Below are 14,635 nucleotides of genomic sequence, written 5' to 3'. Positions count from 1 at the left end.
TCTGAATTCCCCAGCAGAGCCTACAGGTCCTTTGTGTTCTGGTCCCTGCGAGCTGTGAGTTAAGGAATGACTCTTCCCGGCCCTTCTCATGGCCTTCATGTAAGCAGACACTGGACTAGATCAAAGGGCTGACTTCCCCACATGGCGAGAGTCCCTTGATCTTCTCTCCCCCTTGGCACTGATTACGAATGTAGGGCAGCAGCTCCATCTCATTCATTCGTTCATGTCACAAATTTTTTTTTTAACATCTTTATTGGAGTATAATTGCTTTACAATGGTGTGTTAGTTTCTGCTTTATAACAAAGTGAATCAGCTATACGTATACATATATCCCCATATCCCTTCCCACAAATAATTTTTGAATTCCTACTATGTGCAAGGTGCTCTACAGACACTGGAGATCCAGGGGTATCCGACATGTGTACTCTGCCCTTGTGGATTCAGACTCACTCCACTTCCCCCAGCAGGATGAAGCCCTTTAGCGGCCCTATGCAGGGAAAACATTATACTTCCACCCCCTTTCATGGATAATTCAAAATAAAATAATATTAAAATGCAAAATCAGGGTAAGAGAGTACAACAGAGTTCTGCCTCTTTTCCCATCATGACTACTTTGATGCTATTTTTTTTTTTAAATCTTGATGGAAATGGAAAATATCCATTTTCTAGAAGGGCAGGGGCTGCCTTTGCTTTGCTAGTGCCCAAAGTGCAAGATGCCCCGTCTCGCAGTCCTCGCTCCAACCATGATGGGCTCCTGGCAGTCTTCTCACACCTCCATCTTGACACTCTCCACCCAGTCCTAGAATCAGTCATTTCTTCAAGAAGTCCTAGCTCCTTTAGTGGAGAGTGGGATGTTGTAAGAATGGGTGCTGCGTGTGCCGGTGTCTGGAACTCCATTTCCCTCCTCCCTGCTCCTCACCCTCACTCTGGTTTGGCCAGTTTCTGCTTGTGTGGTGTCACAGCTTGACTATCACCTCTCGAGGCCTTCCCTGATCCCCTGCCTCCCACCACTCAGGCCAGGTAGCTCCTCTGGGCTCCCACCACTTGTCACGATCACATGCCAGTCACTTGATTTCATCAGGATCTGTTCCCCGGGGTCTCTCCCCTGATAGGGCTGAGAGCAGCCACACCCCAACTGCAACAAGCACATCTAGCTCCCATGTTTTGGTTTCTAAAGCCCACTAAAGCCAACTAAAAGGAACCAGGATGCCTTGAAGAAATGGCTCAGAAATAGGGCAGGGAAAGTATAAGATAAACTCAGAACATCTTGAGATCAGAGACCCTATTTTCATAGCTTTTTCTTCAGCATCTAGTGTGTGCCTTGCTGAATGACTGACTGAAATTCTTTGAAACTAAATCTCCATGTGACCTGTCAGTGCAAGCCCCAACCTCACAGGACTGTTTAGAAATAAGATAAGGTATGTAAGGTCCGTGGCACACAGAAGGTAACCAGTCCCCTTAGCTTCCTTCCCTTTGTATTCCAGTGAGTGTGGGAGCTGTCTTCTCCCTCTGGAACTGTTAGGGTGTGTCTGGGGGCTTGTTACCACACCTGGAATCATATGCTCAGCGCTGTGGAAAGCTGGGTAACAGGTGGTTCCGTGTCTGCCCCACCCACCCATTGTGCTCTCCAACCCCAGATCTTTGGGCCAGTGATGCAGATTTTGAAGTTCAAGACCATAGAGGAAGTCGTTGAGAGAGCCAACAATTCCAAGTATGGGCTGGCTGCAGCTGTCTTCACAAAGGACTTGGACAAGGCCAGTTATCTGTCCCAAGCCCTCCAGGCTGGCACCGTGTGGTAAGTGCCTCCCAGCAGCCTCACGCAACCCAGGTAGAGATCCCCAAGCCAGGGTCTTTTGGAATCCACTACTCACATCCCAGAATTGGGGTGCCGGGCTTATGTCCTCCTGGGTCAGGGTGTGGTATAGCAGATAGGGATGTCCTTCCCCCTCTCCTCCAGATTAAACTTCCCTCCAGTGCATATGCCCGTGCAGCTGTTCTTGGGCAAGCAGATGGATGACTGGGGTTCCTTACCAAGCTGTAACAAGAGCAGGAGACCAGAGCTGAGGGCCCACATCTATGTAAACACTGGTCTTAAAAGCTTAGCACCTATGGCACACCCACTAGGATGGCTGTAATTTATTTATTTTTAATTTTTAAAAAATTATTTTATTTTTGGCTGTGTTGGGTCTTCGTTGCTGCACGTGGGCTTTTCTCCGGTTGCGGCGAGTGGGGGCTACTCTTTGTTGTGGTGCGCGGGCTTCTGATTGCGGTGGCTTCTCTTGTTGTGAAGCACGGGCTCTAGGCATGCGGGCTTCAGTAGTTGTGGCTCGCGGGCTCTAGAGCTCAGGCTCAGTAGTTGTGGCGCACGGGCTTAGTTGCTCTGCGGCATGTGGGATCTTCCTGGATCAGGGCTTGAAGCCGTGTCTCCTGCACTGGCAGGCGGATTTTCTTAACCACTGCGCCACCAGGGAAGCCCCGATGGCTGTAATTTAAAAAACAGAAAATACCAGGTGTTGGTTAGGATGTGGAGAAACTGGAACCCTTACACGTTGCTGGTGGGAATGTAAAATGTTGCAGCCACTAGAAAAGTCTGGCAGTTCTCAATAAGTTAAACATAGAATTATCATAGGACCCAGCAATTCCACTCCTGGGTACATACCCAAGAGAAAAAAAACATACATCCACACAAAAAAGTGTATCTGAATGTTCACAGATTATTCACAATAGTCAAAAGGTGGAAACAACCTAAATGTCCATCAACTGATGAATGGGTACACAAAATGTGGTTTATCTGTGCAATGGAATATTCGGCCATAAAAAGGAATGAAGTACTGATAACCTGCTACAACATGGAAAACATAATACTAAATGAGATAAGCCAGATACAGAAGGTCACATATTATATGATTCCATTATATGACATGTCCAGAATAGGCAAATCCATAGAGAGAGAAAGTAGATTAGGGGCTGCCAGAGGCTGGAGGAGGGGGGAAATGGGGAGTAACTGCTTATTGGGTATAGGGTTTCTTTCTGGGGTGATAAATGTTCTGGAATTATATAGAGGTAATGGTTGCACAACATTGTGAATATATTATAAAGCACTGAATATACTATAAAGCACCTTTAAAGTGGTGAGTTTTAAATTCAGTTAAAGTTTAATAATTTAAAAAAATTGCCCCCAAAAGCTTAATACCCAATTAGCAAAAATGATTCATTAAAATGGGAAGCTAGCATGTGCTGCACCCTGTTATTGACATCCATGTGTGCCCACATCATGAGGGATGAGACGACTTACGGCTTTATTTCAGGCGGCCTGCTTTTGACTTCTATATAGCTAGCTATTAGTAGGGTTTCACCCATCCATTTTTCTCAATAAAATTTTAGAACAATACAGGAGGTCCGAGGGGTATGATACTTATCCTCCACCCCAAGAGTTACTTCTGAAATCTCATCTTAAATTATAGGGTCAACTGCTATGATGTGTTTGGGGCCCAGTCACCGTTTGGTGGCTACAAGCTGTCTGGGAGCGGCCGGGAGCTGGGAGAGTATGGGCTGCAGGCATACACTGAAGTGAAAACTGTGAGTATGGGCACCTTCTCAACCCTCTCCCTCATGCTGGGGTCCATCAGTATTGACTGCTAGTTTCTTGTTTTAAGCCATGGAAGCTACCAAAGAGGGTAAAGACCCAGTCTCTGCTGTGTCTCATGAGGAATAAGTAGGAACTTGACCACCACTATGCCTACACAGTCCTTTGCTGGGCTTTGTTATACACTGAGTTCTGTAAAACCTGAGAGGAGGCAAAGATCCCAGTGGGCTGAAGCAGCGAGGAAAAACTTCTAATAAGAATCAAGCTACGAGGCATTAGATATCAAGGGGCATATCCTTTGCACCTGCAATCCTGAAGAACTAATCAGAAATAGAAAGAAAGCTTTATTTCCATAAATAGCCATCACAGCATTTTCCAACAGGGAAAAATCAGATGTAACCTAAATGCCCAATAAATTATGGAATATTAAGTAGCTGTTAAAGTATTTTTGTAGAATATTTGGTACAAAAAATGCTTATCCTTTAAAGTAAAAAAGCAGGATACAAAGTGACATATGCAGTATAAGCCCAACTTTAAAACTGTATTTGCTCATATACAGATACTCAGATATCTTTATCAATATGAAAAATGACAGGAAAGAAAGATACTAAAGTAAAAATGATTTTCTGTCTACAATGAATACTAATTATAATTTAACCAGGAAACATACTCACAAATGATATTTTAAGAAAAGAGAAATGGGCACAGGGCAAGCAAACCAGCCTGGGGGTGGGGGGCGGCGATGGGAGCAGGATGAGAAAGGGGGAACAGAGCAAGAAAAGGTAAACAGCGGTCTTCATTCAGTATATACTATACAGTATGAAACTCTAATAAGATACAACGTAAGTTCTCAAGAAGATCACTGGAATAAAGTAAACATGTTTACTTGTTTATTGAAATGTCTCCATTATATACAAGAGGTGAGACCCAGATTTGATATTGACATTGAGATGTCATGAGCCTATAAATCTTCATTAAAACAATAGTTACGAAGGAGATTACTTAGGTATGGAGTGAGGGAGGAGGGAGGCCTAGGACTGAGCCCCAAGGAACTGCAGTATTTAAGGACTGACTGGAGGGCAGTGGAAGAGCCTGAAAAGGAGAGGCCTGAGTTGAGGTGATTTGTGGAGGAATCCAACTGTAAGCTGCGAATGCTGGAGCCCTCAGGAAATGAGATGTTGGGGAGAACTCGAGAAGGCTTTTGAAGAAATGACAGGACTTGATGGCTTAGGAGGGTTAGAGGATGTGGGTGAAGGGGGCAAAGCTGATTCAGCCCAGTATCCACACTGTGCTTGGTGCTCATGATAAAGAGTCCTGTAAAAAAAAAAAAAAAAAAGTCCTGTATTTTGAGCTTTAGGAACTTGAATGATAACACTAACAAAAATAGGGGTTTAAAAAAAAATAGGGATTTTTGTTAGTGTTATCTTTCACTAACAGAAATGACCGTTGCATGCTAAAGGTCTCAGAAGTCAAGTTTGCAAGGGGGACTGATGAGAAAATTTCTTTTTATTTTTACTGAAAGTTTACTTTGTGCCAGAATCTGCGCTAGACTGTCTTATGTATGTTACATCATTTAATGCTCACAACAACCCCATGAAGGAGATACTGCTGTTATCCCATTTTACAGATGAGGGGACGAGTCACACAGAGGTGAAGCACTTGCCCAGTAGTGGGGAAAGATGGGATTCAACCCCATACCCATCTGAGTCTGGAACCTTCCCCCTAACACACTGAGACACCTGTGAGCTTGAGCACATTATCTTTTCCTGGCTCTGATACTTGTGGAGGAACATATGGATCTCGGTCAGGGTCTCTCAGCCTTGGAACTGTGGACACTTGGGGTTGGATAATTCTTTGTGGTGGGGCTGTCATGTGCAGCGTAGGATGTTGAGCAGCATCCCTGACTTTTGCCCATTAGATGCCTGTAGCAACCCTCGCCCCAACTGGGACAATCAGAAATGTCTCCAGACATTGCCCATTGTTCTCTGGGGGGCACAGCTGCCCCTGGTTGAGAATGACTAGGTCAAGGGGAGGCAGAGTGTGATCTCATGCAGAACACAGCCCTAGCGGTTGCTGGGATTGGCCACTGGCCATCAAGATGTTAGAAGTCAGGAAAGCCCTTCTGTTTATAGCTCAGGCAGCACCCAGCTGAGGGGGCCTGCAGACCAAAGGGAAGCACGAAGATTTAACAGCTTCTCTGCACCCCTCTTACAGGTCACAGTCAAAGTTTCTCAGAAGAACTCATAAAGAACCATGCTGGCTTTACTCATCCAGTGATGGAAAGTTCAAGGAGATAAGCAACAAAACCAAGAAAAATGGCCGTTGCATGCTAAAGGTCTCAAAAGAGAAATTCTGCCAGAAAAATCTCTTGGATCAAGAAAGTTCCAGAATTTGAATCAATAAATAGGGTGGATGTGGGGCAAAGGGTATATGGAAAGCCTTTTAAACTGCAACAATACTACTAGCTTTCAGGGTGATTTTTCAAAGATAGATTCAAGTATCTCATCCTGTCCATCTGAAACACTTCTGTAACTTGCCTTAATGGGGGAAGAAAAAGCCATTGTTTACCACTGTTCCATCTTTGAAGCAGCAACTAGCACCTTGCTTTGTATTCTGGACTAAAACTCATTAAAAACAGTGCTGCTCTTCACTTTTTAGGTAACTCTTCCTCCATCTCAACCCAAGGAGATGTTGTCACATAGATATGTTGTCCCCTCTGTGTGTATGTCACATTGTAAACAACTGTCACCCATCCCCTACTGTGGATAAATAGCCTTTGTTTCCTGCACGTAGTTAACAGATGTTTCCGGCCTGCCCATGTGTGGTGGGCCCTGTACGACACACTGAGGACGACACCTACACAAGACTCCCAGCCTCTGCCCTCAGAGAGAGGGAGGTAAACCAGGAAACACACACTTGACACCCAAGGTTGGTTCTCAGTGTTTTAAGTTCAAAAACTTGGTCAGAACAAATGAGACAGATTCCTGCTGGACCAGTTTCATAAGAGATTAATTTGAAAACCAAATGTCAGCTTACTCACTTTAAGTGAGGTCTGTATTTCCAATAGCCGGACCTTTTGAATCTTGTATCAAGAACACTGCCTTACTTTAGTCAAGGGACCTGGCAAATTAGTAATCAGTATTATTAGTAAATTAGGAATCAGAAGATTCCTTAGTGAGCAAAAATAATTGAATCACAGTAATAGTTTGTGAGTGATCACATTTGGGTCACAGATTCCTTAAGAATTTGAGGGAAAGTTTGTTCCTTTCCTGAGAAAAAAACACCTGTATAATATTTGCAGACAGTGTCAGGGAGTGATGGAGCTCACTGGTTGACCCCTGGCTTTATTTCACTGAGGCTAAGCCACATCTTGATAGGCGATCCCTATTCCACTAGAGACTAATTGGACTTCTTTGAATAGCACTTCACAATTTTTGTCATATATGCATATATGTGTACTATCATTTACTTTTTTCTTTAAATTGACTCTTATTTAGATAAAAATTTTGAAAAATACCTTACTGCAATACCTAAAAAGAGTAGCATTTAACTGCCATAAATAGAAGACATTATAAAAGATGAAACAATGTTACTAAATTTAAAATAATGAAATACAAGTAAAGCTAATCTTTTAGATTATATATATATATGTATACAAATTAATCATTCTATAGCTGAAATAGGTGTACCTCATTGAGACAAGGATTTTATGACCAGTCAGCAGTAATGGGATATTCCAGTTGACGTTGCTTCCAGAAATGATTCTGTATTTTAGCTTTGATGATGAGCAGCAGCAACAGTGCCATTATATGTGAACCGAGCAGCAAAGGGCAAAGCTTTGAGCTCACCCCCGTTCTCCCATCTTCTCTGCAGCTTCTTAGGCTTAAGGTGGTGTGCAGTGGCACCAGGTCAGCTGAAACGTCTGTCCCTGTCCCCATGGCACTTGCATCTACCTGGGGAGAGAGGCATTAAACATAGGGATATAACATGAAGAGGGTGTTCTGAGAGTGCAAAAGGGGATGCCTGGCCTAAGCTTGGCCTGATGGAAGAAAAGGTCACGCCCCTCACACATGCATCCATCATAAACACTTACTGGGAGGTTACTAAGCGCTAGGTACTGGCGATGCAAAGACGAATAAGACTTGTAAGACACTATCTAGAAGCTCAGGATCTGGTGAGGGGAACAGACTCTCAAAAGTGATGATTATAATATAATATAGATGCCAGATATTGACAATGAGAGCGATCAGGTAATGACATCATGGAAGGATAAGAAGGGCCCCTGCAGGCAGGGAAGAATGCTCCCTAGACAGTACTCACGTATTTTATTTGCTTTCCAGGCTTCTTGCCAGAAGTTAAATTCTTGAAGGTTTGAGCCTGGGTTATTTGCCTATAATTTATGCCCTTTATGTAAATGGGAGTACCACTATTATCTGCTAAATATTTACCCTAAGCAATAATAAATGCATGTCAAAGTCTGATTTTCAGAAGTTAAAAACATGACCCCTATGTGAATATAAGATGAACACAGGTCAAAGATTTTACTCATTAATTAATAAGATGATGAAGCAGATAAACAACAAAGTCCTACTGTATAGCACAAAGAACTATATTCAATATCTTGTAATAAACCGTAATGGAAAAGAATATGAAAAAGAATATATATATATATATATATATATATATATATATATATATATATATATATATATATATATATATATATATAAATAACTGAATCACTTTGCTGAACACCAGAAACTAACACAACATTGTACATCAACTATACTTCAATTAAAAAGAAAAGATGATGAAGCAGGTTCAAAAATCACTGAGGAACTGGCCATTTGTGGGCATTTTAATAAAAGTTTTTGCAGCAATGAAGACCCAACACAGGCAAAAATAAAATATATAAAAATAATTTTTAAAAAAGATTGCTAGGTTAGATACAAAACTGGTTAATGTCCTATAAAGCAAGAAACAGTAACTAACCATGAGCATTTTGTTTTTACCAGATAGAAATCATTTGCAGCTGTACTGGACATAAATCTATATATAAATTATAGGTCACTTCACAGAGTGAGCTCTTAATTAGTTAACAGCAAATTCAAACAATGCTACGATCTCTTAGGGCAGAGTTGACAAGCTTTTTCTGTAAAAGGCCAAGGTGATAAACATGTTAGGCTTTTCAGGCTACATAACATCTCTGTCACATATTCTTTTTTCTCTTTTGGTTTTTAGTCCTTCAAAAATGGGGGAAAAACCAACATTCTTTTTTTTGTTTTGTTTTTGCGTATGTGGGCCTCTCACTGTTGTGGCCTCTCCCATTCAGGAGCACAGGCTCCAGACGCGCAGGCTCAGCGGCCATGGCTCACGGGCCCAGCTACTCCGCGGCATGTGGGATCCTCCCGGACTGGGGCACGAACCTATGTCCCCTGCATCGGCAGGCAGACTCTCAACCACTGCGCCACCAGGGAAGCCCAAAAACCAACATTCTTAGCTTGAGGGCCGTACAAAAATCGGCCACGGACTGGATTTGGTTTCCTGGCCGTAGCTTGCTGACTCTTGTCCTAGAAAATGAGAAAATCATTGGGTGGGCCTGTGAAATGGGGTTAGGCATGACTTTGAAAGGACATGCATTTATCTTCTTGGCCATATTTGTAAGTTTTGGATAATTTACAAATATGTAATCATTAAGACAGAGTTTGCCTTTGTACCACCTGAAATCATCTCAATAACACGACTGGTGGGCAAGCTTACTTTGGGAAACAGGATTCCTTGTACATCCCAGCGCCAAGAGTCTCCCTCCAGCAGTTCAGACTGAACAAATTCATAGCCTTCGGTTCACTGCTTCTCTGACAAGATTTGGGAACTGCCCAAGCCAACTTGGAGGAGATAAATGGGGGGACCTGAGATTACCATCCCCTTGCAGCAATGTGTTAACAAATCATTCTGGCAATTTTTTTTGATTTTTAAAATTTTACCTTTTTTCCGTTCATTTATCTATTCCTTGTTTCAGGAAGTCTTAAGTAGCACTTATCATAGGCTAGGTACTGTGCTATTTATCTATTCCTTGTTTCAGGAAGTCTTTAAGTAGCACTTATCACGGGCTGGGTACTGTGCTAGGTAACTGCTTCCTTAGGGAGTAATGCTGGTGACATTACTGGCTCCCAATGCTTAGTCTGGCTGTGGAGATAATGAAACAAGTGATTGCACTAAAGTGAAGTGTCACGATAAAATGACTAGACACTCCCAGATTGTGGGATTACAGTGTTGGGAGCTTTGTCACCCTCCATGCACTAAACATATTTTTTAATGTAATATTTATTTTGTTAATTATAATAAACACACTTTTAATGTTTTGTTTTACTGGTTACAAGGAACAGTGAATTAGGAACTATAGAGGCAAAGCTAGCATTATGTTACCTAGTTTGGTGTCTCTTTCACTGAGTTACAAGGTTCTGACTCTTCCACTCCTTGATTTTATTCCCAGTCCATGTTTCTCAGGCAAAAATAACAACTAAAATAAGGATAAAAGTTTATTTCTCTCTCAAGTAAAAGAAGTCCAAAGTTGGGCAGTTAAGGGCTATTAATGTGATTCCACAAAGTCTTTAAGCAACCTGGGATCCTACTATTTCAATGTTCCATTATCCCTAGAATATGACCCTCATCCTCAAGGTTTAATATGGCTGCTAACATTCCAGCCATCACATCAACATTCCAGGGAGCAGGATGGTAAAAAGGACAAAGAAAGGTGGGACACTCTTCTCTATAAGGCAACTTCCCAGAGGTTGGCCACAAAACTTCCACTTATATGTCTTTGGACAAAATTAAGATACATGGCCACATCTAGCTGCAAAGGAGGATAAGGAATATTGTCTTTTTAGCCAGGGATCAGCGTGCCTAGCTAAAATTGAAGTTCTTAAATCTAAAGAAGAAAAGGAAAATGGATTTGGGGAGGCAAATAGCAATCCCTACCATGATGTGAAACAGTACCCTCAAAAATTTGGGCCATGCCTCTCCTATGACTAACATTACCACCAATTTAATCCAAATCTCATGATGTAGGGTGAGAGTACTGGGAAGATTTTCTGAACAGACAGTGTATTACTGAAGAATATTTTAGTTGCAAGTGTCAGAAAATCAAATTCAAACCAGGGTAAAAAAATGGTTCCTATATTCCAAAATCCTGACATCTCAGCTTTGGCCATGGCTTGATTCAGAAGTTCAAAAAGTTTCCATCTCTTGGCTCCACCTCTGCCAGGTGGGCTTCATTTTTAGACCATACCCATTTTGGTTCTGGTGGGTCTGGATCCTTAGAAGAGCCAACTGACCTCAACAGCTCTCGTCTCACACCCAGCCAGACTCAAGTCCACTGGCTAGGGGAAAGTCCCTTTTTGCTAGCCCCAGCAAAGCGGTTCATGCTAATTGGTCCAGCTGATGTGACATCCTGCCCCTCCCTCAACCAGTCACTGTGGCCAGAGGGTTGCGATGTGATGATTCACTTAGACCTGAGTCATAATGGTCCACCCTTGTGGCCAGGACTGGAGTCCCCTCTAGTCCATCTGGGCTGAAAATGAGGGAGGGATGGATCCCCCAAAGAATACTGGTGCTCTTATCTGAAGGAGAAGACATAGAGATTGGAGAGTTTCCCGAGTTACTGCCGACCTTTTAATATTTCACTGTTGCCAAAACCCCTGTTGGGGTGAATTGGAGAAAACGGAGAAATGTAATGTTTCTTGCCCCCAGTTCCTGTGAATTAGACTCATTGTAATTGTAAGAGAATCTGTTTTTTAAACTGACAAATAACAAAGGAAATGCTAGCTCTTAAGAAATGTCTATAATGTTGATTCTGACATCCTAGACACATTAATCTCCTTGTGCTTTTAGTGACAGAAACCAGTTAGAACACTAGCTGTCTAAGCAAAAAGTTCTCAGGTTATAACCTAATCTCTCTGGGTATTTGGATATGGGTCAGTCACAGGAGTATTGGGTGTAAAGCTGCTGTTTCTGCCTTTAGCCTTGCCCAGTGCCCAAGAGAAAATGGCTGAATAAAGGACACAAGGAACTACGCAGCCCCGAGAACCGAGCTGATGAGGCGTTTTCTAAGTCTAGGCGCCACCTCGTGGTCAATAAGTACAACTACAGTGTTATCCTCTCCGAGAGCTGATAGGCTAGACCTACCAGTTTGGTGTCTTTCAAAGATGGTGTTACACAAATGAATTTATTTACAAAACAGAAAAAGACTCACAAACTTATGGTTACTAAAGAGTATAGTGGGGGGGCGGGGAGATAAATTAGGAGTTTGGGATTAACATATACACACTACTATATATAAAATAGATAAGCAAGGACCTACTGTATAGCACAGGGAACTATATTCAAAATCTTGTAATAACCTATAGTGGAAATGAATCTGAAAAAGTATATATAATATATATATATAATATATATATATAACTGAATCGCTTTCCTGTATACCTGGAACTAACACAACATTGTAAATTAACTATACTTCAATTTTAAAAATGGTTAGGGCTTCCCTGGTGGCGCAGTGGTTGAGAGTCCGCCTGCCGATGGAGGGGACATGGGTTCGTGCCCCAGTCCGGGAAGATCCCACATGCCGCGGAGCGGCTGGGCCCGTGAGCCATGGCCACTGAGCCTGCGCGTCCGGAGCCTGTGCTCCGCAACGGGAGAGGCCACAACAGTGAGAGGCCCGCGTACCGCAAAAAAAAAAAAAGGTTAAAACAAGCAAAACAAAACAAAACATGGTGTTACATACAACATGACTGTACATGGGCAATACCTAGCAGGCAAATGCAATGAGAGAATCAAGAGGCCAGGGTCACATACCCAGAATAACTGAAAACAGGGACTCCAACAAAAACTTGTTCACAAATGTTCACAGCAGTACTATTCACAGTAGCCAAAAGGTGGAAACAACCCAAATGTCTATCAACAGATGAATGGATAAACAAAATGTGGTCCATTCACATAATGAAATATTGTTCAACCATAAAGAAGTAATGAAGCACTGATACATGCTATAATATAGATGAACCTCAAAAACATGATGCTAAGTGAAAGAAGCTGAACATAAAAGGCCACATATTGTCTGATTCCATGTTTATGAAATGTTCAGAATAGGTAAATCCATAGAGACAGAAAGTAGACTGGTAGTTGCCAGGGGCTGGGGAAAGGAGGAAAGGGGACAGATAATAGATATGGGTTTCCTTTGGGGATGATGAAAATGTTTTCAAACTAGATAGAGGTGATAGTTGCACAACATTGTGAATGTACTGAATGTCACTGAATTGTTTACTTTAAAATGGTCAATTTTATGTTATGTGAGTTTTACCTTAATTAAAAAAAATTAGCCGCCTTACCTCTGGGCCTCCATTTCCTCACGATCCCTACAGTAACATCCAGTTCTCACTCAGCTCTTTTGTGAAGAATAAAAGGGAACTGATATTCATTTATATTGATTTTATTAACCCTTTTCTGAAAAGGAAATAAACAAACACGGTAAAAAAAAATGTTCAGTGAAATATACCCCTGGCTCCCAATCTGGTGGCCCCAGGAAGAAGTATTTACTGTGTATCTACTAAGTGCCAGGTGATGCTGATGCTGCTGGTCTGGCGGCCACACTTTGAGAACCACCACCTGAGGAAAAAATGTATCAGGTCGTTCTTTGACACTTCCATACAGAAACCCTCATTTCCTTAATATGAGAGGGATCTGAACTTCCTTCAGAAAGACTTGTGTTTGCTCTTTATTTTTTATTTTGAAATTATTTCAGACTTAGAGTTTTGAGAAAAGTACAATCATCTCTCATATACTCTACCCAAATTCATCCATTTTTAGCATTTTCTCCCATTTGCTCTATCCCTTCTTACCCCCCTTCCCAACTCCCATTATATATTTTCTCTTTTTTCTGGACCATCTATGAGTTAAGTTGCAGGCATCATGCCCATTTACTTCTTTTTTTTTTTTTTTTTTTTTTTTTTTTTTTGCTGTAGGTGGGCCTCTCACTGTTGTGGCCTCTCCCCTTGCGGAGCACAGGCTCCGGACGCGCAGGCTCAGCGGCCATGGCTCACGGGCCCAGCCGCTCCGCGGCATGTGGGATCCTCCCAGACCGGGGCACGAACCCGTGTCCCCTGCATCGGCAGGCGGACTCCCAACCACTGCGCCACCAGGGAAGCCCCCATTTACTTCTTAATACTTTAATGTGTTTGAATTTTTATCTTGGATACTCCCTTAAGTAACCACAGTTCAGTTACCTAATACAGGGAATTTCATTTGATACACACTGACCCAATACTTGTGGGAGCTTTTGACAACACTAGGGACATCTGAGGAACAGGATTATCCTGGGGGAAGCTGGTGATATTTCCTGGTCCTACTCTGCCTCCTTAGAGACTCTTACATGCCAGCTATGATCCAGGAAGAGGGCCCTCACCCAAACCATGTTGGCACTCTGGCCTCAGACTTCTATCCTCCAGAACTGTGAGAAATACATTCCGGTTGCTTCTAAGCCACCCAGTTTGTGGCATTTTGTTGGAGCAGCTCGAATAGACTAAGATAGCACCTGCCCTTCACTCGTTTCTGACTCCTACTGATCCCTCTTTTCAATTCCATTGCAAAGGGTAGAGATAAGGATATCAATTCAGTATATTACCTGGCAATAACAATAAAAACCATCATCACCATAATCATCTGAGCATTTAATGGTTTATTTTTAAAGCTATATCAATATGTCATGTTCATCTCTGTGTCTTGTTTCTCAGCTGAAAAGTGGGAATCACAGTCGTCAAATGAGATATTGTAACTCTTTGGAAATTGTGCCTTTTCATAATCTTACGTTCCCCTTGGGGCTTCAAAAGGCTACCAAGTGAAGTGGTTGTTTAATGGGTATAGAGTTTCACTTTTGCAAGATGAAAAAGTTCTGTGAATATACTTAAAACTACTAATCTATACACTTAGAAATAATTAAGATGGTAAATTTGATGTTTTACAGTTTTTACCAAAATAATACTTAAAAAAAACAAA

General features: G+C 42.1%; 1 protein-coding gene across 1 annotated transcript in view; it reads left to right on the top strand.

Annotated features, from left to right (window-relative positions):
* Nucleotides 1–6,236, top strand: part of ALDH2 (aldehyde dehydrogenase 2 family member) — a gene marked incomplete at its 5' end in the record, with an annotated part of 29,827 nt that extends 23,591 nt beyond the window's left edge. Inside the window, 3 exons of the mRNA XM_079717177.1 lie at nucleotides 1,638–1,795; nucleotides 3,465–3,579; nucleotides 5,801–6,236. Of these exons, the coding sequence (XP_079573303.1) occupies nucleotides 1,638–1,795; nucleotides 3,465–3,579; nucleotides 5,801–5,833 (306 nt within the window). The 3' untranslated portion in view covers nucleotides 5,834–6,236. The remainder of the gene's footprint in view (nucleotides 1–1,637; nucleotides 1,796–3,464; nucleotides 3,580–5,800) is intronic.
* Nucleotides 6,237–14,635: the final 8,399 nt, after the last annotated feature.

Source organism: Hyperoodon ampullatus, assembly GCF_949752795.1.
Source record: "Hyperoodon ampullatus genome assembly, chromosome: 13".
Classification (NCBI taxonomy): domain Eukaryota; kingdom Metazoa; phylum Chordata; class Mammalia; order Artiodactyla; family Ziphiidae; genus Hyperoodon; species Hyperoodon ampullatus.
The sequence above is the reverse complement of the archived record's forward strand: the minus strand, read 5'-3'. Positions and strand labels throughout refer to the sequence as shown.